Source organism: Puma concolor, chromosome C2 (genome assembly GCF_028749965.1).
Source record: "Puma concolor isolate L17-30 chromosome C2, mPumCon1.1.hap2, whole genome shotgun sequence".
Classification (NCBI taxonomy): domain Eukaryota; kingdom Metazoa; phylum Chordata; class Mammalia; order Carnivora; family Felidae; genus Puma; species Puma concolor.
This window is the reverse complement of record NC_141675.1, coordinates 86,391,674-86,416,850: the sequence shown is the minus strand read 5'-3', so window position 1 is coordinate 86,416,850 and position 25,177 is coordinate 86,391,674. Positions and strand designations below refer to the sequence as shown.

The window sequence follows — 25,177 nt, the reverse complement described above, 5'->3', positions numbered from 1 at the left end:
AATTGTTTTTTATTATATTCATAAAGTTGCACAACTACTGTTACCTAATTCCAGAATAATCTTTTATTGAGCTTTGTCCTTGTGTGTTTGTTTTATTTAATTGACTTTTAAAAAAAAATTCTTTTGAAGCATTCTTGAATGTTAAAGACCTTATGACCTATTTTAGGTTTCAGAAAATTAAATAGATGCCTCATCTTGCTAACATAGAGGGATGCTTGAAGGATTCTTTCAGTATTGTAATTGAATTAAATTTCTTCCCATATAAAAACAATAAATAAAAATAAAGATGATTTTTCTTTCACAAATAGGTAAAATAGGAAAACCTGGAAAAAATCTTAACCCATTAGCAACATATTTGTATATTAGGAATGAATATTCAGAAACCTCCATATTGGCAAAGTCTGTTGACTCCTTTAAGTATCTTGAGAAAAAAAATTAGCATTCCCTGCTTTGGGTTGTGCTTAGTGATCCTAGCAGGTTATAAAGTGTGATTGTTTTATTTTGAGAGCTTCATATTTCCCATTCTAATCTTTTAATGTTTTACTTGCAATTTAAAGTTTTGCCAGTGAATTTGGTTGAAAGGCACATAGATATTTTATAATGTACCTGGGAAGATGGTGAAAGTATTGAATACTTGATTCTTTAAATTATTACTATATGAATCTTGATCATCTGGATATAATCTAAACAACTAAAATTTGGGGCATTGTTAAATTTTTAAACCACTTGGAGATTTCTTTTAAATAAAATTTATTCTCGGGGCGCCTGGGTGGCGCAGTCGGTTAAGCCTCCGACTTCAGCCAGGTCACGATCTCGCGGTCCGTGAGTTCGAGCCCCGCATCAGGCTCTGGGCTGATGGCTTGGAGCTTGGAGCCTGTTTCCGATTCTGTGTCTCCCTCTCTCTCTGCCCCTCCCCCGTTCATGCTCTGTTTCTCTCTGTCCCAAAAATAAATAAAAAACGTTGAAAAAAAAAAAATTGAAAAAAAAAAAAAAAAGAAAAATAAATAAATAAATAAATAAAATATATTCTCACTTCACATATATTTCTGAAATACTCTTAAGAAAAATGACCCAATTTCAATTTTAAATAGGTTTGATATTTTGGGCTCTAAAGGAATAGTTTTTAAACATTAGATAAGATCAAGATTTTTAAAAAAATTCAGAGTATTTATCTAAGAATTGATTTTAAAATGCTAATCTTTTTTTTCTTTTATTAGATGTTATCTTTTATGTATGCCCATTTGGCCTTCTTCCATCAAGGATATGATCTATTCAGTGAACTTGGGCCCTACATGAAGGATCTTGGTGCACAGGTAATATTGTACTGTATTGATTGATTCTGTATTATACATTGATACTTGTATTTTTAAAAAATGTTTATTATTTTTGAGAGAGAGACAGAGCATGTGTACATGAGAGTTGGGGAGGGGCAGAGAGAGGAGGACAGAGGATCCAAAGCAGGCTCTGCACTGACAGCAGCAAACCTGACCTGGGGCTCGAGCTCAGGAGGAATAAGATCATGATCTGTGCCGAAGTTGGATGCTCAACTGACTGAGCCACCCCGGCACCCCTGATATCTGTGTGTTTTTTTTTAATTGAGATATAATTGACATACAATATTGCATTAGTTTCAGCTATATAAAATAATTTGAGGTGTGTGTGTGTGTGTGTGTGTCTATATATACATATACATATACATATACATATACATATACATATACATATACATATACATATACATATAGGTTAAATGACCATCTCAAAAGTCTAGTTAACATCTATAACTCCAGTTAGTTACAATTTTTTTTTTCTTGTGATCAGAACTTTTAGATTACTCTTAAGCAACTTTCAACATACAATACAGTAGTGTTAACTATAGTCACTATGCTGTACATTACATTTCCAGGACTACCTTTTGACCCCATTCACCCATTTTGTCTACTCGGCCCCCTCCCCAACCTCTGCCAGTCTGTTGTATCTTGTGAGTTTGTTTTTTTTTTTTAGATTCATATATAAGTAGGATCATATAGTATTTATCTTTCTCTGTTGACTTACTTCACTTAGCATAATGCCCTCAAGGTCCATCTGTGTTGTTGCAAATGACAGAATTTCCTTTTTTTAAAAAAATGGCTGAATAGTATTCCCTTGTGTATATATACACCACATTTCCCTTATTCTTCTATTGATGGACACTTAGGGGGTTTCCATGTCTTGGCTATTGTAAATAATGCTGTGGCGAACATAGTGATGCAGATATTTTTTCAAATGAGTGTCTTTGTTTACTTTGGGTACATATCCAGAAGAGGCATTGCTTCTTCTACATATGGTAGTTCTGCTTTTAATTTTTTGAGGAACCTCCATACTGTTTTCCATAGTGGCTGCACCAGTTTATATTCCCACCAGCAGTGCACTTTTCTCTTCATCCTTATCAGCACTTTTTATTTCTTGTCTTTTTGATGACAGCCATTTTGACAGGCATGAGGTGCTATCTTATTGTGGTTTTGATTGGCATTTTCATGATGATTAGTGATGTTGAGCACCTTTTCATATACCTTTTGGCCATCTGTATGTCTCCTTTGGAGAAATGTCCCCTCAGATCCTCTGCCCATTTTTAAATCAGAGTGTTTGTCTTTTTGCTATTGTGTTGTATGGATTCTTTATATATCTTGGACTTTTATATCAGATATATGATTTGTAAATATATTTTGCCATTCAGTAGGTTGTCTTTTCATTTTGTTGATAGTTTCCTTTGCAGAAGTTTTTTGGTTTGATAAGGTCCCACTTTTTTTTTCTTTTTTCTTTTCTTTTGATGCCTTTGCTCTGAGATCTGTACTTTTAAAGAAATTTAGCATTTTGGGAAATATGACATTTATTTAATAAAGAAGTTTGATGCTACAGATGATTTATGTGTGGGTTAAATGTGTATAACCAAAAATAAGATTAAAGTTAAAACTATGCTATTGGGGCACCTGGGTGGCTCAGTTGGTTAAGCATCTGACTCTTGATTTCGTCTCAGGTCATCTCATGGTTCATGGGTTCGAACCCCACATTGGGCTCTGCGCTGATAATGTGAAACCTGCTTGGGATTTTTCTCTCCCTCTCTCTCTCTCTGTCCCTCCCTTGCCCTCTCTCTCTCTCTTTCTCTCAAAAAAAAGAAACAAAAAAATTTTTAAAAAGTGTTACAGATAGTATATGACGGTGTTGAAAAGAAAATTTAAAAACAAAGTGTTTCATAGTATATGTGGCTCAGTTTATTTTTCATATCTTACATTTGGATAATTAAAAAATCCTACTGATTTTTCATTTGAAGTTAGAGCTCCTTTTTTATTTTGCAAAAAATGTATACTTTGCTATTTTGAATAATAAAATTTTTAGAATCTTAAGATTAAGGAACTCTTGGGAACTTTTTCATTTTATACATACACACGTGTGAATTGTGTATATGTATACCAGTATTATATAGAAATTTCATTGTATTCAAATTATTTTTAATAACTGAGCAGAACTTTATATTAATTTGTTCTGGGACATTCTTTTTTGTTGATTGGTGAGCTTTCTGGATTCATTAGTACCAACTTTTGGGTGATTCCACCCCCCCCCCCCATAGGTTCGTATTACCTTTTGAGGACAGGGGGTTAAGGATGAAAAATAGAATTTAGGGAAATGAGGAAAAGGTAAGAGCATAACGAGAATTGCATTCATGGACCAAAAGTAAATACTCTGTGTGTGTGTGTGTGTGTGTGTGTGTGTGTGTGTGTGTATGTGTGTTGGGATGGTATGCAGAGCATATGCCATGAGTTGCCATACTGTTCCCTAACTCTAAGTAGACTTACGTAGACTTAAGTAGAACTTAATCTATTGGAGGAAACCAACATGTCACCAGACTATTATTACTTTTTGTACTAAGTGCCCTGTCTGGGAATATACATTGAGACTAGGCTTGTTTGCATGTGTTAGAAGCCTGAAAATAATGGTAGCTTCAACAGCATGGAGTATTATTTCTCCTATGTCAAGTCAGAGTCCTGGTATGGTGGTCGCTTGATTTGCAGGGATGCAGGCTTATTATATTTTTTGATCCTATCTCATGGTTCAAAGTGGATGATCAAGCTTTAGTCACCATACCTACATTCTAGCTAACGGGAAAGAGGAGAGGAGAAAGAAAGATGCATTCTCTCTTTTTATGAATATCTCCTGGAAATTGTAGAGGTCACTTCTGTGTACATCCTAATGTCACACTAGCTGCAAGGAAAGATGGGGGATACAGATTTAATGCCAGATAATCATGTGACCTACTAGAATTTGGGGGTTGTATTAAGAAAGAAAGAGAGAATGGTTATTGGGAAACAGCTAGCTATCTCTATACATAGCAAAGGATGAAAGAGTTATAGGAACATACAGATGGAACATGTAACCCAGACTTGGGAGGAAGGCAAGAGTTTCCTAGGCTAGGTACTTCCCACATTCTGTCAAATTTTATGTTGCACCCTCATCCTACATGAAATATAATTTATAAAAAAATTAAGTTGGATTGCAGTTGAATAGTTTAAATAATTATATATTTTAGACATTTATTAATTTCAGTTTTGCTGTTTCCCCCTCTCAGTTCTCACATGACTTTCCATGTAGCTTTGGTGTCTATATGGAGTCTAGTGGAAAATATAGCCTGGTTGGAGGTGGTCAGTTAGGATTTTCTTTTTATAATTCAGTTATGAGATGACTGCATCTGGAACTAGGAACATGTAGTAATAGAAATAAATAGACTTGAGGGATATTTAAGATATAGCCAATTTGAAGGTAGAGGGACATGATGAGTTGAGGTTTAAATGTGTTGAATTTTGAGGATAGGACATCTAAGTGAATATATCTGAAGCTCATAAAAACAAAAAAAACAAAAAAACAAAACACCAAAACCTAGATTAAAGGAGGCAGTAGCATATAATTGCTAATTGTAACCACAATAGTGGGTGAATTGACCCAAGGAGAGTTAATAAGTATCTCAAAATCCTTTTTGTATTTCAAAAGATAGTTTTGAAAAATGTAAGTGCTAGAACAGTATGCTTAAAGATGTTACGGTCAAGGGCTGCTAGTATAGAGTGAAAAGAGAATCTGGCTCCAAACAGGGCCCTAAGAGTGACATATTTATTTTATTTTATTTTTTATGTCTTAATTTATTTTTGAGAGAGATAAAGAGACAGAGTGCAAGCTGGGCAGGGACAGAGAGAGAGGGAGACATAGAATCTGAAGTAGGCTCCAGGCTCCGAGCTGTCAGCACAGAGCCCGACATGAGGCTCGAACCCACGAACCATGAGATCATGACCTGAGCCAAAGTTGGATGCCTAATTGACTGAGCCACCCAGGTGCCCCAAGAATGGCATATTTTTAAGGGATAGTTAAGTATGAGAGCTCCATGAGAACATAGATGAGAGAGGAGGTGGGAACCCAGGAGACGGTGGTAGCACAGGCCAAGTAAAGAACATCTCTAAAAGGAGGAGGTGGTTGTCAGTACAAATATTGGAAAAAAGGTCCAGTAAACCTAGGGCTATTGCGTCTAGCAGCAAGAAGGTTATTTGTTACCTCTGCGAGAGTAGAGGGTCTGAGTGGCAGAACTAAACTACAGTGGGTAGTAGTTATGAATATGAAATGGACAAGTGAAGAACGGAATATTTTTCCAGAAGTTGTGTTGTGAAGGAAAAGGAGGGAGAAGGTAGTAGCTAGAGGGGACTGTAAGTTGGAGGAAGGTTTTATTTTAAGGTAGTAGGATTTCCACCTATATACAAGCAGATGGAAATGGAAGAAATTGAAAAGTAGAAAGAGAAGTGATGATATCTGATGTGGTAGGAGTAGAAGGGATTCCAGACACAGGATTGGGGGCACCTGGCTAGTAATAGGCATCTGTGAAACTTCTAATGTCCATCACTAATAGAAGCATGGGACACACCTGCTGTGCTCCAAACTCTCTCTTCCTGATACAGTCTGAGCACGTAGGAGACAGGACTGTCAGTCTTCACATCTCCTCAGCTCGTACTTCCTCCAACCCTCCACCATGTGAAAAGATTTTTTTTCCTTTATATTTCTCCTCCAACAGAGAGAGGTGAATTTTTCCCCTTTCTGCTGTAATAGCAGTGGTGTGGGTTGTAGCAGAGGCGTTTACTGCCAGTCCGACAGGCAGAAAACCATCACTTGCATTGCAGTACTATTGTGGAAGTTACACTCACACAAGTTTACAAGTATTAGTTGAATCTTAGGGTCTACTTTGTACCTCACTTCAGTCTAAGTGAATGAATAATATTATATGCCATCAATTAAAGTCTATAAAACCATGGTATAATGGTTATTTTATTCATTCAGTATAAGAAAATGTTGAGGGCATTTGACTAGTGCAACATGTACCAGCCTTATGCGTCAAATCAATGTTACATGTCACCAAGGCGTGTATGCATCAGATCCTCAAGTGCAGTAGTATAGTTGCCATCTAAATCAAATATGTATAGTAGTGATAGTTCTGTTTCAGTGTGTTTTCTTTTGGTTTTTATTAATATTCAGTGATAATTAAGATTGTATGGGGGCATCTGAGTGGCTCAGTCAGTCGAGTGTCCAACTCTTGATTTCGGCTCAAGTCATGACCCCACGGTCGTGGGATTGAGGCCCACATTGGGCTTTGTGCAGAGCGTGGAGCCTGTTTAAGATTCTCTCTCTCGGGGCGCCTGGGTGGCGCAGTCGGTTAAGCGTCCGACTTCAGCTCAGGTCACGATCTCGCGGTCCGTGAGTTCGAGCCCTGCGTCGGGCACTGGGCTGATGGCTCAGAGCCTGGAGCCTGCTTCTGATTCTGTGTCTCCCTCTCTCTCTGCCCCTCCCCCGTTCATGCTCTGTCTCTGTCTCAAAAATAAATAAAACGTTAAAAAAAAAATTTTTTTTTAAAAGATTCTCTCTCCCTCCGCCTCTCTCCCCTGCTTGTATGTGCTCTCCCTTTCTCAAATTAAAAAATAAAAAAGATTCTATGGCCAGTTGTACACCTGAAACTAGTATTCCACTGTATGTTAATTGGGATTTAAAGAAAGACTTTAAAAAAGTATTTTTTTTTTTTTAATTAAAAAAAATTGTGTGGTCAGAATCATTCTCTGGCAGGAAAATAAAAATCATGTGTAATAGAGAATGAATAAAGAATCAAGTAGTTTTTTTTTTTTTTTTTTTTTTTTTTTTTTTACAAAGGCTTTTTTCAATTTTGTTTCTAAAGGATATCAATGAAAACATTTGGACATTTAATACTTTATCTTTCTCCTTATTCCTGTTGATATTTACATTTTTATTTTTTCATTTACCCCACATGAATCAGTTAGAGGTATGGGGGTTTGAAGATGAAATGACATACATCACAGTCTAGGAGAGTAAACTCACATAATATTTTATGACCCAGTTGTTTGTTATTCCAGCAGAGTAGTTCAAGAAGCCAGGGCATTTGTCATGATACTGGAAAATCATCTTTTCTGATGGAGAGGAACAAGAAGGAAATGAGATTTTATGATTTCATAAGTTTTTTGGGCTTTTAGAAAAGAATGTTAAACAATGGTGATTTTATGCCCTGACCATATGAGTGATTACTATTTTATTATCATTACTATTTTTAAAAATTATTAGCTTTCTCTTTTATCTGGTGAGATTTTTGTTTGTTTGTTTTTTAAGCCTTTTAGATTTGATCATAACATTAAGAAGCCGACTTGAAAACATGAAGCGTTTTGAGTGATTGGAAGTATGTGTTCTGTTGAACTTGTGAGAGTTGGCCCACCCTAGCTTAGCTGCTACTCTTTGCTGTTTGGGGAAAACAAATCACCACTGCGTCTTCTTTCTTTCTTTGATTCTGACTACTGCAATTGCTGAGTGGGTCCGCAGGCAACTTCAGCTAGAGTCCTCTTCCTTATTCCGGGAGTTCATGTTATCCCTGTTGTGCCCTTGACAAGGCCGCCTGTCACGTTTGCTTAGCACCACAACTGTTCTTAGAAATGTTTTTCCTGGAGGAGTTATAGACCTTCTCAAAAAGGATTTGATACCAGAAAAGAAAGAAATTCCATTTTAAAGTTGCAGCCAAAATGCTTTTTTAAAGAAATTTAAATGGACTGAGTATGTTTTTGAAAAATGATCATACCTTTTTTTTTTTTTTAATTTTTAAGTCTCTATAATTTTCTCTCTTTCCCCCTTTATAGTTGGATCGACTGGTTGTAGATGCAGCAAAGGAGAAAAGAGAGATGGAGCAAAAACATTCCACCATTCAACAAAAGGTACTTGAAGAGAAAAGTTCAAGGAGAGGAATTCCTATTTTGTACAACTGTTCAGTTATTGGTTTCAGCAGGATACTATCATGTTGCAACAAATCTTATGAGTTGCTGTAGTAATTAAATTGGGTAAATTCCTCATTTTTTGGTGAAAAGTAAAAAGTTTTTAGATGGTCAGGCATGTATTTTATTATTCTTTTAAAATATTTGATATTTGATAGTGATATTTTTGTGTGGTAATCTGAAAATAAAAGGAGAGAATTGGAGGTTGAATCTAATAACACAAGTATATGACAAGATGCCTTCTGTACTTACCTGGCAGGGGAGATATCATGATCACAAAGGTGGTTTTTCTAGGGCAAGGCTTTTCCATTGACTCCAGATGTGCTGACCCTTGCTATTTCCCCTAATGTGGGAAACTCTACTGTATAATTTGTGGTGAGGGACACTGTGTTTGTACGTTCCCCTAAAAAAATATGCCTTCTAGCATTGCTTTAAGAAATCTGTTCCTATGATATTAGGTCAAATCAACTTTTGTTATGGTTTCTTTAGAATTTAAAATCCCACTGAACTAGATTTGACATAAAAGATGTCAGTGGAAAAAAATTAAAGTGATGTCAGTAATATAAGTAAGGAAAATATTTTGGTGATGGGTTATTAATATTCATTCAAAGAGAAACATTATTTATTAAGGGAAAGATTTTCTACCAAACCATGTTTAACTTAGTTCCTTCCAGTTATACTCAGGTAAGGCTAACTCTGTGTTTTGTTTAAAGTTAGACTCACTTTGGGTTGGGTAACTTGTTTTAATGGTATTACCATGGAAAGATTATTAAAAGTTGGAACCAGTTGTGTCTAATTAAAATGAGAGGTCATGATACTTCTAGAAACTTGTGACTATTTGGTTAAACTGAATTTTTTTTTTTTTTAATTTTTTTTTTCAACGTTTATTTATTTTTGGGACAGAGAGAGACAGAGCATGAACGGGGGAGGGGCAGAGAGAGAGGGAGACACAGAATCGGAAACAGGCTCCAGGCTCTGAGCCATCAGCCCAGAGCCCGACGCGGGGCTCGAACTCACGGACCGCGAGATTGTGACCTGGCTGAAGTCGGACGCTTAACCGACTGCGCCACCCAGGCGCCCCTAAACTGAATTATTTAATGAATATTACATATCTTTTAATATCTCTCCCTGTGCACATAGCTCAGTTATGTACAAAAGCAATAGATTATTTAATCTAAGATTAATTTGCTTGATTTCAAATAATAGTCAATTGCTGCTTTACTTTGAAGAAAGTAATGCTATTTTTGCTTTTTTCTGCCCTTAAATGCTGACACAAGGCTGCATTACAGGTAAAAAAAGGAAAAAAAGGAAAAAAGATTCAGTCACCTAAAAATTAAGGGAAAAGTGTATCTAATGTAGCTATTTAGATTTTTCAAGAATTGAAATTGATCAATTAAAGAAACAATGATTCTATGCACATTCATGTACATGCCTTTTGGTTATCTGTACATATTCCTGATGGATTTATACCTAGGAGTAGAACTGCTGGTTCAGAGGGTATATATATGTTCAGCATTGGTAGATAATGCTAAATCACTTTTCAAAATGCTGTTACTATTCCTGGCAGGCAGCACTGTTCGAGAGTTCTCAGGGCTCCTTGCCACCCCATGGTATTGTGAGAGTTAAGTTTTGCTAATTTTGGTGGGTAGATACTGACATCTCATTGTGGTTTTAATTTATGCTTTAGTCATTAATGAACTCAGGCACCTTCCCCTGTGTCTGTTGGTGTATATCTCCTGTATAACCTAAGTGTTTATAGATTTGCCTTTTATGTTTAGACCTTAAATCCATTTGTAGTTGGGTGTTTACGTGTGGTGTGAGTAGAGATCCAGTTTCCTTGTATTCACAATCTGATAGCTAGATAATCGAGAATCAGTTATTAAAAAATTTGTTCTTTTCCTATTACTCTGTTATATCCTCTGTTTTACATTATGTTTGTATACATGTGAGTTCTATTTTGAGCTCTTAATTCTTTTCATTGGCCTTTTTGTCTTAATTGTGGCAATACTATGCTGCCTTTAAGTATTGTAGCTTAATGGTATATCTTGATATCTGACAAAGCAAACCTCCTATCTTCTCTGTTTCAAAAGTGAATTAACTAAATTTTGCATTCTTTTACAAATTTCAAGAGCAGACTTTCAGTTTGCTTAACAGTAGCTTTGGAGATTTTGATCGATTGCATTGGGTCTATGAATCAACATGGGGGAGAATTGGTATCTTTATTTTACAGTGTCTTCTAATCTCTGAGCTTGAAATATTAAAAGTGAAGTTTTCTATAATGTCCTTCGTAAAGTTTGATATTTTCTTGTACATCTTTTGTCAAATTTATTCCTAGATACTTATATGGCATATGTTATTGTAAATGCTATCTTTTAAAAATTTCTTTTCTCACTGTTTACTTTTGTTACATACTAGAATAAAATTGACTTTTCTGTATTGATTTTGAAACCAGTTATCTTGTTAAGCTCTCTTTAAATGCTAATTTATCTCTGGATTCTGTTTGATATTCTGTGTACAGAGTCATCTGCAAATAATGGTAGTTTCTTCCTTTCCGATTCTTTTTATTACCTTGTGGCTAGGACTTCTAACATAATTTTGAGTTGTAGTGACAATGGTCTTTCTTGCTTGCAATTTCAAAAGCAAAAGCTTCAGTTAGATTCCCTTTATGGCCAATCTTGGTCTTGCCTTCTCTTCCCCACACCAAAGCTTCAAGTTTTGATGAAGCAAATGCCCTTGAGGTGAAATCTGGCTTCTTTGATCTGCTTACCTCTTCGGCTTCCAATTTTCACTTAATCTTTTGCTTTTGAGTATTCCTTTCTATTTTGACAGTTCATCAATATATTTAAATTATAGTATATAATTTATACAGTGTTATTAGTTGCTTCATTATAAAATTATGATGTCACATTTTAACACTATACAATATTAATTGATTTAATAGTAATTAAATTGAAGACTTACCTCAAGAAATATAGTTGAAAATTAGAAAAATACTTATAATGCTCTATATATCAAGGAGGTCATATTTTAATGTTTTAAGTAGCATCAAGGTTATTAAAAAACTGCCAGCATTACAAATGAAACCTTTAGAATGTTGCCAAACTCAGTTGTATCTATTGCTGACATCCTGCTTGTCTAATTAAATTATAGCCTCAAATATTATTTATTTATAATTTTTAAAAATGTTTATTTACTTTGAGAGAGAGTGAGTGAGTGAGCAAGGGACGTGCAGAGAGAAAGAGAAAGAGAGAATCCTAAGCAGGCTCTGCACCGACAGCACAGAGCCCCATGTGGGGCTTGAACCCATTAACTGTGAGATCGTGACCTGAGCCGAAACTGAGTTGGATCCTTAACTGACTGAGCCACCCAGGCACTCCCACCTCAAATAAATTTTAAATGAGGGCATTAAAGTTTTCCTAAATTTTTTTTCAAAGACAATGTAGGAGAAAGTGTAGCAATTCACTTACAGATTCTGTTTCAATTTTTTTAAGTTTATTTATTTTAGAGACAAAGATTGCATGTGGGAGGGGAGGGCAGAGAAAGAGAGAGAGAGAGAGAGAGAGAGACAGAGAGAGAGAGAGAGAATCCCAAGCAGGCTCAGCTCTGTTAGCCCAGAGCCCAACACAGAGCTCAGTCCCACAAACCATGAGATCATGACCTGAGCTGAAATCCAGAGTTGGACACTTAACCTACTGAGCCACCCAGGCGCTCCCAGATTCTGTTTCATTTGATTATTTTGGATTATCATGTCTTTTTAATTTCTTTCTTCCTTCCTTCCTTCCTTCCTTCCCTCCCTCCTTCTTTCCTTCCTTCTTCCCTTTCTTTCCTTCCTTCTTTCCTTCCTTCCTTCCTTCCTTCCTTCCTTCCTTCCTTCCTTCCTTCCTTCCTTCCTTCCTTCCATGCCCACTGTGGGGCTTGAACTCACAACCTTGAGATGAAGAGCTGCTTGCTCTACCAACTGAGCCAGCCAGGCACCCGAGATTATCATGTCTTTTTATGGTTAAATTTTGAAAGATGTCAGCAGAGTTTTTGTTTTTAATGAATTTTGTTTTCCTGAATTTAGTCTATTTCCATTTTCCGTCTTTGTAGACTCTTAAATTTGGAAGGCCCCTGGGTAATTCTCCCTCTGCCTCCCCTCCAGTGGAGGACCCTCACATCCCAGCATTTTTGGCAGGTGGTCATCTAGCTTCTGCCAGAATCTTTTTCAAGACAGAAAGTTTACTATTCCCTAAAAGGATAGCACTCTAACTTTGATTATTGGTCCAGCTGTAATTTTGAAAGTTCTGAGACTGATTTTTTAAAGTTTTAAAACGGGTAACAGCAGTCTTGCAGTTTTATACAAATGACTTTGTAAGTTCATCAGGAAATATTTTAAATATAACACTTCTGATTTCAAAACTTCATGAATCCTTAGAGGAAAATTGTAAGTTTGAATTGCATTCAAGTGAAGAGTAGAATGACAGAAGATTATGAGGGATTCCATAATCCTCATGAAAAAGTGAGCTCAGCACTTCAAATTTAAACTGTACTGTACAGCACTTCAAACTGTAGGTCTTCTTTGCAAAACAAAATTTTATTTTAGGGAAAAAAGCCTTTATTCTACTTCTGAACTCCCTAATAGTGGAGTTATTACTACTATCAGATTAAAAAATACCGTAATAGTAATATACTTAGAGAATAGAGATAGATTTGAGTGTCCCAATTTAAATATATCTATATTACTTTTTAATTTTTTATCATTTATTTATTTATTTATTTATTCATTCATTCATTCATTCATTCATTCATTCTATTTATTTGTTTCTGAGAGAGGGAGAGCGCACGAGTGGGGAAGGGACAGAGAGAGAGAGGGAGACACAGAATCTGAAGCAGGCTCCAGGCTGTCAGCACGGAGCCTGATGTGGGGCTCAGACTCACAAAGTGTGAGATCAGGACCTAAACAGAAGTTGGACGCCCATCTGACTGAGCCACCCAAGAGCCCTTATATTACTTAAAAAAAAAATTGTTACACACATCACAAAACAATGTTAGGATAAAATGAAACAATTTTATTTTTTCTTAATTTTTATTGATTTTTGAGAGAGAGAGAGCACAAACAGGGGACAGGCACAGGGAGAGGGAGACAGGAATCCTAAGTAGGCTCCAGGCTCCAAGCTATCAGCACAGAGCTCAACGCGGGGCTTGAACCCATGAAATATGAGATTGTGACCTGAGCCAAAGTTGGATGCCCAACCGACTGAGCCACCTATGCACCTCTAAAATGAAAACATTTTAAACAAGACATCACATATAGTATTTAGTTGTCCCTTTTGTCTATTTGTATGCATATTATTTTGTGCCTTTAATCAGTGTATAAATCAAGTTCTATTGTTTTCTCTTTCAGAGTGTATTTTATATAATCATATGTGTTTTTACATTGTCATTATAATAATTAAGTCTCCTCTTTTGTTATGAATACTGTTAATATACTATCTTAATGCAAAACTTTTCTATGATTTGTGCTGTTTCTCTATGATAAATTTGGTAATCGTATGAACTTTTTTATTTTGTTTAGGATTTCTCCAGTGATGATTCTAAGTTAGAATATAATGTAGATGCTGCAAATGGCATTGTTATGGAAGGATATCTGTTCAAACGAGCCAGCAATGCCTTCAAAACTTGGAACAGGTAATATATTTCAAAAACTAGTGTTGATTTCCATAGTCTCAGTTTTCTGACCTTCCCTGTGATTTGGCCAACTCTTTCTTTCCTAATTCTTTAAATTCGCAGTCTACAATAGCATTCTTGAACCCAGTCCATTAAAGATAAGTCTCCCTTCTAAGAAAGGGGACCCTAAGAAGCAAGTGAAAAATGATAGCACTAATTCTAAAATCTAAAATTTAAGCAAAGTTTAAACCAGGAAGCACAAATTGTTTTCTCCTTTGGGTTCCTCTCTGTAAGATGTTTATATACATTTTAATTTAGTGTTTGCTTATGAATTTTTAAGCCAGATGATCCTGAGTTTTTGATCTTTTTAATAACTTTAACCAGGACTTTTAAGAAATGGGCTTGTTTTTAAATGTGAAGTGTGGTGCTCGCTTTGGCAGCACATATACTTGGTATGGTGTGTGTGGCAGTCGGGGCTCCTGTATTCTAAACTTGACAATGACCAAAAACTTGGCTTTCTTTTTCTTTTTCTGCTAAACTGATTTTTAAAAGATATTAATCCAGCAAATATCTGTTAAATATATATATTAAATATTTAATTATGTTTTTCTGTGTATTAATCTAATAAAGTAAAATAATTTCAGACATTAAAGAATAAAAAAAGATTGTGTTGACTCAGGATTATACTTCCAAATAGTAGTGATTAGTCTTTTATTCAAGGATGCCTCCTTTTTGTTTTTGTTTTTGTTTTTGTTTTTGCAAAAAACTCCCCCAAAATAGAACTATTTTGTAATAATTGAGAGTAACATTAGGCTCTGGTGACGTGATTTACTATTATATTATTGGCTGAATGTGTTTATTTTATTTGCTACTTGAACAAGATGTAAATTCACTTGATGATAGAGAATATTATTTTCTTTTCTTAAAAAAAAATGGACATTAGCAAAATAATAGAATTTTCTCGGTAAGTTTAATGTAGTATACATTTTTGCTAATTTAAATGGAAAACTATTATTCTTGCATATTTAAAATATTAAAATGGGCTCCCACTTACTTTGATTTCTTGGTGATGAGGTTATGTGGAAAAACATTCAGTGGTATTTTCAAATGTCAGTGATTCGTTGAGCCTTTCCCTAGCATTTGATATTGCCAGATATTTAAATGAATGGGGTGTGTTTTATTTGAAATAATTTTTCTTTATCTGAGAATGAATATAAACTGAAAAGTGATTATATATGATATTAAGCCATTTTGAATTATGTAGAACTTCTAAAATAATGTCTGAACCAGAAGGACCAACTAAGTGGTTTGATTAGAAATAATATTTTTAACTATTATAAAGTGAAAATAAGAAATTAAAATTCTGTTTTCTAAGGTGTAAAAATTAAGACAATAATCTTTTAAGTTTTTCCTGACAAATTTCCATAGCTAGAATAGGAAATTAAAGTAAAAAATAGTGTGTCAAATTTTTGTAATAAAGAAAGATTTCTCAACCAGTATGGTTTCATGAGGTAATGTTAGAATTGAATTTTAACCTTCAGATTTCAAAACAACCTACTTAAAGTTTAACACAGTGAAAATAAAATAAATCCATAGAACCTATACCATTATGTTAAGAAGAAATGAAATGATGTTCCATGGACTACTCCAATGAGAAATGATCTCAGACTTCAAAATGAAGCACAGTAAGTGTTAGTGGAAAATTGTATTGCCATTTAGGGCAATAGGAGAAAATTAATACTGATTTAAGCATGGACCTTTCATTTTTTTAAAAAAAAAATCTTAATATTTATTTATTTTTGAGAGAGAGAGACAGAGACAGAGACAGAGAGCAAGCAGGGGAGGAGCAGAGAGAGGGAGAGACAGAATCCGAAGCAGGTTCCAGGCTCTGAGCTGTCAGCACAGAGCCCAACGTGGGCTCAAACTCACAAACCATTGAGATCATGACCTGAGCCCAAGTTGGATTCTTAACTGACTGAGCCACCCAGGCATCCCATAAGCATGGACCTTTTGTTTTTAATTTTTTGTTTCATGAATTCTATTAATTAGCATAGATAATAAAATGTAACTAACTAAAATCAAGTAGGGAATAACTATTAAATTCTGAATTGTAGACCTGTTATCTTCCACGTGGAAAGTGAGAGACCATGCCTTTGGAAATGAAGCTGCTTTTTAAAGGAGCTACCATCTAATTGTAGTGGGATGACATTATTGATGAGAATCATGGATCGTATTTCAACACCCTAAGTTTTAGTAAAGAAATGAAGGTGCAGAGAGATGGTTGCTCATTGATACACAGCTGGTTTGTGAAAGACCGAGGCCCGAAACCTGGCATTTAAAAAAAAAATTTGCTATGGAAATTCCATATAAATTTGTGTTTTGATGAAACAATATGTCAAATATTTTAAAAATAGCTTAAAAACTTTTTAAAAACTTCCTAGTCTATTTACATTATTAGGAAAAATTATGGATAGCAAATTATTTCATTTTCATATGCCTTTGAAAAGATCATTTTCATGAAAATACTAGTAAAAAGGCAGTCTTCTAAGGAATATAGCATATAAACATTATATAAAAGTCTTCACAAAAACAAGAATCTAAATCTTGTAAGAGAAGTTTTAGATATTTTCTAGGTTATAGTTCAGTAACTGTGAAAGAGAGAAGAAAGAACTCTATTAAGTGTTATTTAGTGTATTCTAATGCTTTTCATTTAAAAAGCTTGGAATATATCTTAAATTTCTTACATGAAATTTACAAAAAATCTGATTTCAGGAAATATTTGCAAATACTTTCTCTTTACTTATATATGACTTTGGAGTCTGCCCTACTTCTCAAATTAGTGCTCGATCTAGCTTGTTAATATATTCTATTAGACTTGGAATAAAAGACTGCATTTGTAATATTTGTGCCTTAACTTTAAAAATCTAGGATTCTAGCTATTCAAGCATAAAGATTTTTCTACCTACTGTTTAAGTATCTTCTTTACATTGTCTCTGGATTAGTTTTAGGGAACATTTTCTTTGTAGTCATTGTAGGGTACTAATTATATGATGACAAATTTGCCATCATCTATTGTTCATGGAATAGAGGCATGTAATATTTTCAGAGCCAACATTTATTTATTTAGTTAGTTAATAGGTTAGTTTTTATTTAAATTCCAGTTAGTTAACATACGGTGTAGTATTAATTTCAGATGTACAATTTAGTGATTCCACGCTTCATACAACACCCAGTGCTCATCACAAGTGCCCTCCTTAATAATTCCCATCATCTGTTTAAGCTAACTTTTTTTTTCTTTAAGCCAACTTTCATTTATTTATTTATTTATTTATTTATTTATTTATTTATTTATTATTTTTTTTCTTTAAGCCAACTTTTAAAAAAGACTTCCTTCCTGAGGTAAATGTATTTGATTAGGAATTCCCAGGTAGTTTTAAAACCTGTCCTTGTGCTTCATAAAATCTAACCATCATTCTATAATTTGAAATTTAACTGAAGAAATCATATTTTGTGTGATGTGATTGAAAGAGTGTAAGCAGTGAGGGGTTTTATGTCTTATGTGAATTGTTGTGTTTGTTTCTGGTTGGTTGGTTTCAGGTTTCTAGTTTGTAGTGTCTCCTAAGATTTTTATATGTCTATAATATATATTTTTCTGAAGACATGTAAGACGTACCAAAATTATCTTTCCATATCAGGCCATCTTCTCAATGTGGCAGCTTCACCTTAGGCTCAAATCAGTGCCAGATGGATTACTCGTACCTATATGTCTGTTGCTTTTTATGATAAATTCTGAAAAGATGAATGAAGTAGGAAAATAATTAAATGCTAAGATTATTTAGTAGTAAGCTAGTAAAATGAATAAAGAAGCTGAATAATTACAAACTATGCTCAGTCTTTGTTGAATGAGATAGAAAATATAACTAAAAGTATAAGATATATTATGCAGTGTCTTAAAGTACTCTAGATACTGCAGGCACAGATACATGTTTTATTTTTATTGGCTTTTTGTTACAAAATAAGAAGTGTATGTGTGTATTAAAGATACTCTTAAAAAAATGAAGATACTCATGTGTGGCCTTTGAGTCTCTGCTATCATTGATGAAAAGGGGGAGAACAGGTGGGAGGTAGGTTTAGTTGGCTAATAATATTTTATAATCTTTGAAATTCTTAATTAATGATCCAATTTTCCTTATGAAAAGTTTTCATTTGTTTCAGGTTTATGAAGATATATATATATATATATATATATATATATATATATATATAGTGATTATTTTCCTTAATTTTTTAGGAGCAACTTATTAAGATGAGGAAAAGTACTGTTTATATTTTATAGCTATCACCATAGAGGCATAAAAATAATAGTAGACATATGCCCAAGTGTACTAAGTCCTACAAGAACTATTTATACCATAATAATTGAAGAAAATTTTTGAATATTTCTGAAATGTTAGCATCTCAGAGTCATAAGAGTTGGAATTACCTGTGTAAATGCATACATGTATGAATTGAAAACAAAATGCAACAGATATTTTTGACTGTTTTGTTAGGTTATGAGCTTAAGCTTGTTTCTTTAATTCTTGCTTTATTTTCATATCATGCTAGTCCTTTGCTTATTTTGCACATTTGCGTTTTCATTCTTTTACCGCCTTTCCTTTATGTTTTAATCCTACCCCATTTTTTCACATGACAGGAAAAAGCCCGATCATATCAGGTACCAAATGGCTTCCTTCCCCTCATTCCTGCCTTACTCCAGTTTCCTCTTTGGCACGAGAAAGCTCATAATTAACCTGCATTTCAGTTGGATTACTTGCAATGGATATAATGTCTCATGTTTTAAATTGGGAAGGAAACATAAACATTATATTTGAGAAGTGGAATTATCCTTTCAATGCCCATCTTCTCAATTTGTTTTAATCTGGAAAAGAACATTTGATATATTTATAGATACCCAATGAAGATAATAGATTAGTAATATGAACGCCTTCATATCTTTTTTTTTTTTTTTTAAGGGAAATAAGCTAGTAAATACTTTCCAAATTTTTAAACAATAACTAGGAATTGGCCTTTTTGGTAATAGTCATATTAGTTAGAAAACAATTTTTTTAATGTTTATTTTTGAGAGAGAGACAGACGTAAGTGGGGAAGGGCAGAGAGAGAAGGAGACACAATCTGAAGCAGGCTCTAGGCTCTGAGCTGTCAGCACAGAGCCCAATGCGGACCTCAAGCCCAGGAACCATGAGATCATGACCTGAGCTGAAGTTAGATGCTTAACTGACTGAGCCACCCAGGTGCCCCTCATATTAGTTTTATTGAAAGGAACCATTGTCAGTTTTTAGAGATTTAACATTTTGGTCTTTTTCCTTGGGAAAAATTAGATTGCATTTGAAAGACAGTAACCTTACATGCTCAAGCTTTAAATTTTGTTAAATATTCACCTATTTGACACATATATGAATATGTGCATAAATCTGTCATTTTTACAGTTCTAGTGAGAAAGCTTATACAGATTTAGAAGTTTGACTTTTACATTATATTCCTGGTTTCAAATACAGTTTGAGGACTAGTGATCAAACATGGTAAAAGACACTTGATTTATTTTTTAATATTTTTTTTCCTTTACCCCCTGTTTTGTTATCTGGAAGCTCTCATAGATATTTGAAAATCAATAATATCAAATTGTTCATGAATTTAGTACTTTGGTCTAAGATCTTTATTGAGTTAGTTCAATTTGGAATGGATATAAAGTGGTGTATTATTTTTCTTAATGAACCAAGTAAATTTTCCTTTTTCATTGTTTTTTTGTTTGTTTATTTATTTATTGAGAGAGAGAGAGAGAGAGAGAGTGACTATCCCAAGCAGGCTCCATGCTGTCAGCACGGAGCCTGACATGGGGCTCAATCCCACAAAACGTGAGATTACAGCCTGAGTTGAAATTAAGAGTCAGATGCTTAACTGACTGAGCCACCCAGGTGCCCCAAGAAAATTTCCTGTATACAAATAGTTTTTTGGCTTTGTGGTCCGCATTTGAATTTTGTAGAATATAGTGTAAGTGTCAGCACAGTGCTTTCTAAAGTTTGTCTTTTTTATAGTTTGTCTTTTGAGGTGCCTCCCAATTACAGATAGTATGAGCTTGAAATATTAAGTATTTTATTCTATTCACTGGCTATGAACTGTCTCATTTTTCCTTTTATTAGAGATGTTAGTAATAACTAGGATTAATCTATAGGAGCAATTAAAAATTATATTCCATTTTACTTACTTGATTAAAGTTTTGATCAATGTAAATGAGTGTAGTTGGCTCTTTTGTCTTTTTTTTTTAATGGCAGAGGAGGAGAGACAGTGTCATACGACATACAGATCTTAATAATTGAATTTTTTTTCTAGTGAGGTACATTATGCTTTTGTTCCTTAGGAAATGTCAAAATTAAGATGAATTTATAGTGTCTTCCCTGAGTGTTCAAAAATATGCTGATGTGAGCAAGTCCCCCAGCAAAAGATAGATAGCAGGGGAACTGAGTTTCAGTAATACACATGATCTGAACAGTTAATGACCAGAGGAAGTGGTCTCTGACCAAAAAAGTTTTTATGTGCTGTTTTGTTATTTTTAGAGGTTATTATCCTAAGATACAGCAGTTGAAAAGAAATTCCTTTTTTAAAGACCTCAGAAGCATGGAAAGTTTCAGTGGCTATATGGGTGTTTTTCCATTGTGCAGTAAAATTAGTTTTTTATCAAATTCTATAATATGATCACTATACTATAAACCGTAAGAATTATTATTAGTATAGGTCACCCTACTTCGAATGATTTCTCACAGAACACTTTAGTCACTGTCACAGACTGTTTCCATTGCATGTCATCCCACATGGCAGGGCTGCACCATGTTGTTTATTTACAGGTATTTCCTTTTAACATTTCTAACTAACCTTGTGTCCCAAAGCAAAGAAACCCTGAAGTTCTTCCTTTTCTGGCCTGCCTCTTGATGATTTGCATTTAGAGGCAACTCACTTGGTTTTAACTAGATGCTTATTTAACAGATCTCTATTTTAATGGTAAAGGTGATACCTTTTTTAAGTAGCAAGAAAGAAAACCTAACTATCTGTCTAGCTTAAAAATAGAAAAGCATCTAATCATTTTCTCAGCTTTGGAGAATTAACTTAATTTTTTAAAATAGAAATTCTCAATGTGTCTAAATACAATTTCCAGTGCTTTGCATTAGTATCAATGAAAAGGTAGAATCTCTATCTGCTAATAGATTAATAACTAATGTTTACAATAGAAATCATCTCACATTGAAACTAATTTTAAAACAATGACTCAAATAGTTTTACCTTTCATGCTTGATGAGAATTTTTGCTTCCTTTTATGAATGGCTTTGGCTGTGATTTTTTTTTTTTGTAAGTCTTTAGGATCTTTTACTGTTTTAATAAATTAGAATTAGTCAGTATGCCATATATAGCTTAGCTTTTTCTTCTAAAGAAGATTGCAAGTAAATTGTTTGTGTAATAATTTATAAGAATGAGAAGAACAGTATAAATAGGTGAATCATTTTTAGTAATAACTGTGATTATTCTGCTTAGAAATATTTTATATTAAAGTGAGGTCAAGTGAATTGGCGATTATCTCTTGTTGGATATCACTTCTAAATTGATTTAATTTCTTGTTTTGGTTAACAAATCAAATGCTTGCTGAATTAGCTGCAGAAAGGTTGAAAACAAAGCACCATTTATTTCAGTGTTTTACTGTGTACAAATGGATAGTCTTATTTACAACATAAATTTCTTTCTACTTTATAATAGAAGCAGTTCTTTTGGGGGAAAGATTTTAGTTCTTTTTGAGTAACCTCAAACTAAAATTTTACTTTAAAACAATTATTTTTTCGTGATAGCATAAAGGATAACTGCTGTTATTAGGATATAAATTTCTGAGATAAAATGAATCAAAATACAGTAATCTTATTTTCCTAATCTGTGGTTTTAAAATTATTTAAAATTGTTCTTTACTTTCCATAATTATCTCATTGACATCAGTCTATATAAAACAAAACAAAACAATGTACTTCTCAAAACATAATTAACATAAACTGATTTTCTAGTGCTTTCCCAAATATTTTATTTCTAACAACTGACATAAATTATGTTTATGAAAACCTAATCTATTTTTATTTATTTAGACGCTGGTTTTCAATACAGAACAATCAGCTGGTATACCAGAAAAAGTTTAAGGTAGGTGCTTTGTTAATGAAGTGAAAGCCCAGTGAGTCTTCCGTTTTAGTTCTCTGTCTGTTCATCTTGTAAATACTCCTGCATGCAAAATTATCGTTCATTAGTCTTATGTTTAGGTGTGTGTAAGAGGACTCAAAAGTGGAAAGTATCAGTATCTCCTTAACGGCAGAGTGGTTTTGAATGCTGAATTCTTAACTTACAGTTTTGAGATGGGTGTTTCTGTGTCCCAGGATTATTACTTTTGTTTCTTCACGTTTCTTTGACCAGCAGTATGACAGGAGCAATACTGCCATTCCATAGTACTATTTTGATGCCGAAGGAAAAGATGCCTTTTAATAAATATCACCTTAGGGCCAAAGGTGATAATATGGAAATGTTAAAAAATGACATTAAAATGTTAGCTTGAAGTAATTGAAATAGAAACCTCTAAATTTGTTAATGTTGTTTTTATACATTTCTTTTCTTGAACCTTATTTTAAGGGTAAGGAATTTTTGTTTATCAGAAAGACATACTAAGATTACATGAGACTTGAGAATGTTAAAACTAATTAAGAAAAAAACTCCATTAGTTAATTGATGACCTGAATTTTACCTGTGAGTCTTTGTGAATGAAGTATACAACTGTACATTTTAAATACTCACTTTACTCTAGAGATACACGATCTGACATTTTGTTTGCTCGGTTTTGTGCTTGCAGGCTTATTCCACACAAGCCCTTTGTTCTAACTCATTAGTTCATGGTTTCTTCTGGTCTGATAAACTTGATTTTGAGTTTATATTTTTGTTAAGTACTAGAAAAATGATAGATTCTTTCTCATTTTCTTAGGTATTTAAAGAAGAATGTATATAGGCTTTTTTTTTTTTTTTTTTTTTTTTAGTTACTTAAGACTTGCCTATTAAAGTCTTCTTTTTTGAGGAAAGTAGCTTTTATTATATGTGAGGGGGGACCAGGAAAGTAATGGATATGAAAGAAAAAGAAGAAAATTAAAATTTATACGATGCTAACATTTATTGAGCACCTATTAATTAAGTACCAAGTTTTAGATTAAGCTCTTTATATATATTTTCACTTAATCCTTGTACAGCCATTTTATGAAACACATAAAATTATGAACAGGACAGAGTTACCTTTATTAGTTGTATCTCTGTTGATAACTCCTATTTTTAATCTTAAATAAGATGAAATATAAATCTTTAAAATTCGACGACCCATTTATTCCAAGTAATATTTTTAAGTATGTTATTATCGGTAGTTGTGTTTAAAAACTAAGTTGATAAACCTGGGATTTTTGTTTGCTTATTGTAGGATAACCCCACCGTGGTAGTGGAAGATCTAAGGCTGTGCACAGTGAAACACTGTGAAGACATAGAACGACGTTTCTGCTTTGAGGTAGTCTCTCCAACAAAGTAAGTGGTTCTAAAGAATGAGAGTTCCTTTTGTGTTTGTATAGTTTGTCTTAAAGAACTTTACTGAGTAGAGAAAGATTTGGGTTTTACTTGCGATGTTATGTGTGCTAAAGAGGAACAAAGTGCTTTAAAGGTAAATTTTCATAATTAGTGATTACAAGTATTACAGTCAGATGTTTATGTAACCTCTACCCAGTATCATTTTCTTTAAATTCCATAAAGATTATTGATGTAGCCATATGAAAATTTTTTAGCTGTCTTGATGATGAACTGAAGTCATATGTCAGATCAATTTCTTTGATAATTATTTCATATTTCCAGCCTTGGTGTTATATTTGGTAAATTTAAAGTTTTTTTTTTTTTTTTATAAAAATTTTTTTTTTTAACGTTTATTTATTTTTTTGGGACAGAGAGAGACAGAGCATGAACGGGGGAGGGACAGAGAGAGAGGGAGACACAGAATCAGAAACAGGCTCCAGGCTCTGAGCCATCAGCCCAGAGCCCGACGCGGGGCTCGAACTCACGGACGGCGAGATCGTGACCTGGCTGAAGTCGGACGCTTAACCGACTGCGCCACCCAGGCGCCCCAAAGTTTTTTTTTTTTTTAAATGTACAGGAATTTGTCATTTTTTTAAAATAGGCGGTTTATTTTATATTTTATTGGTACCTTGATTTCTTCATGAATATACTCTGTCCTAAAGATAAATGAAATAAAATATTTCAGTGGAATTACTTTTTGTTAGAAGATTATTAAATAGTGAAATAAATCTTATTATTATTTTAGGGGGTTAATTTAGTGTCTGAGAAAACAATGTTATTTCCTTTTAGAAGTTGTATGCTTCAGGCAGATTCTGAAAAACTGCGCCAGGCATGGATTAAGGCTGTTCAGACCAGTATTGCTACTGCTTATAGAGAGAAGGGTGATGAATCAGAGGTTAGTAAACAATACTGCAATACAAAATGATACATTGCCATAAACTTTTAATTTTCATTGCAACATTATATGATTATAACATTCTTTCTTATGGAGGTTGAATTTTATAAGTGAATGGGGTTTTACTATTAAAATCTAGTTTCAATTTCTCTTTGTTTCTCTTCACTTTATCAGTTTATTTCAACATATGTTTAATTCAATATTTGAATATGTGTTCTAGATTGACATAAGGTATTCTAAGATAAGTATTTTTCCCCAAAATATTTTATTATTCTAATTAATAAAAATTAGTAAAAAATAAAAGAATAGTAATTAGTAAAAGTCAAAAAAGGAAAGCTCAGACTGTCTCTGGGTTGAAGTCTCCCTGGAGAAGATAAGCTGAATGTAGAGTCTTGGGTCCACATAGTCTGGTTTCAGCTTCCCAGTGATTTTACAGATTCTTATGAGCAAGAACACGAGTAAGTCTTGAGAAATGGAATTCACCAATTCCTCTAGTAACTACTTGAAAATGAGGCATTTGTGAATCCATCCATGTCTGAAAATGTCTTTATTTTATCCTCACATTTGTTTGATAGTTTCGTTGAGTGTGAAATTTTTAGGTTGAAAATAATAATTCAGGGGCGCCTGGGTGGCT

General features: G+C 33.7%; 1 protein-coding gene and 1 non-coding gene across 8 annotated transcripts in view; both read left to right on the top strand.

Moving 5' to 3' along the window:
- The window catches only part of ACAP2 (ArfGAP with coiled-coil, ankyrin repeat and PH domains 2), a 153,101-nt gene that overhangs the window by 101,847 nt on the left and 26,077 nt on the right, over positions 1-25,177 (top strand). For 5 of the 7 annotated variants that reach the window (XM_086675048.1, XM_086675049.1, XM_086675046.1 and 2 more), the window contains 7 exons: positions 1,218-1,313; positions 8,199-8,273; positions 13,885-13,997; positions 18,670-18,690; positions 22,151-22,202; positions 23,509-23,609; positions 24,438-24,543. In XM_086675048.1, the coding sequence (XP_086531174.1) occupies positions 1,218-1,313; positions 8,199-8,273; positions 13,885-13,997; positions 18,670-18,690; positions 22,151-22,202; positions 23,509-23,609; positions 24,438-24,543 (564 nt within the window). The remainder of the gene's footprint in view (positions 1-1,217; positions 1,314-8,198; positions 8,274-13,884; positions 13,998-18,669; positions 18,691-22,150; positions 22,203-23,508; positions 23,610-24,437; positions 24,544-25,177) is intronic. The other 2 variants (XM_025912900.2, XM_086675047.1) reach the window with 1 other exon arrangement.
- On the top strand, positions 8,575-8,736 carry LOC112850613 (U1 spliceosomal RNA). The gene has a single exon (XR_003222716.2). It is a non-coding gene; the product is annotated as a U1 spliceosomal RNA (small nuclear RNA).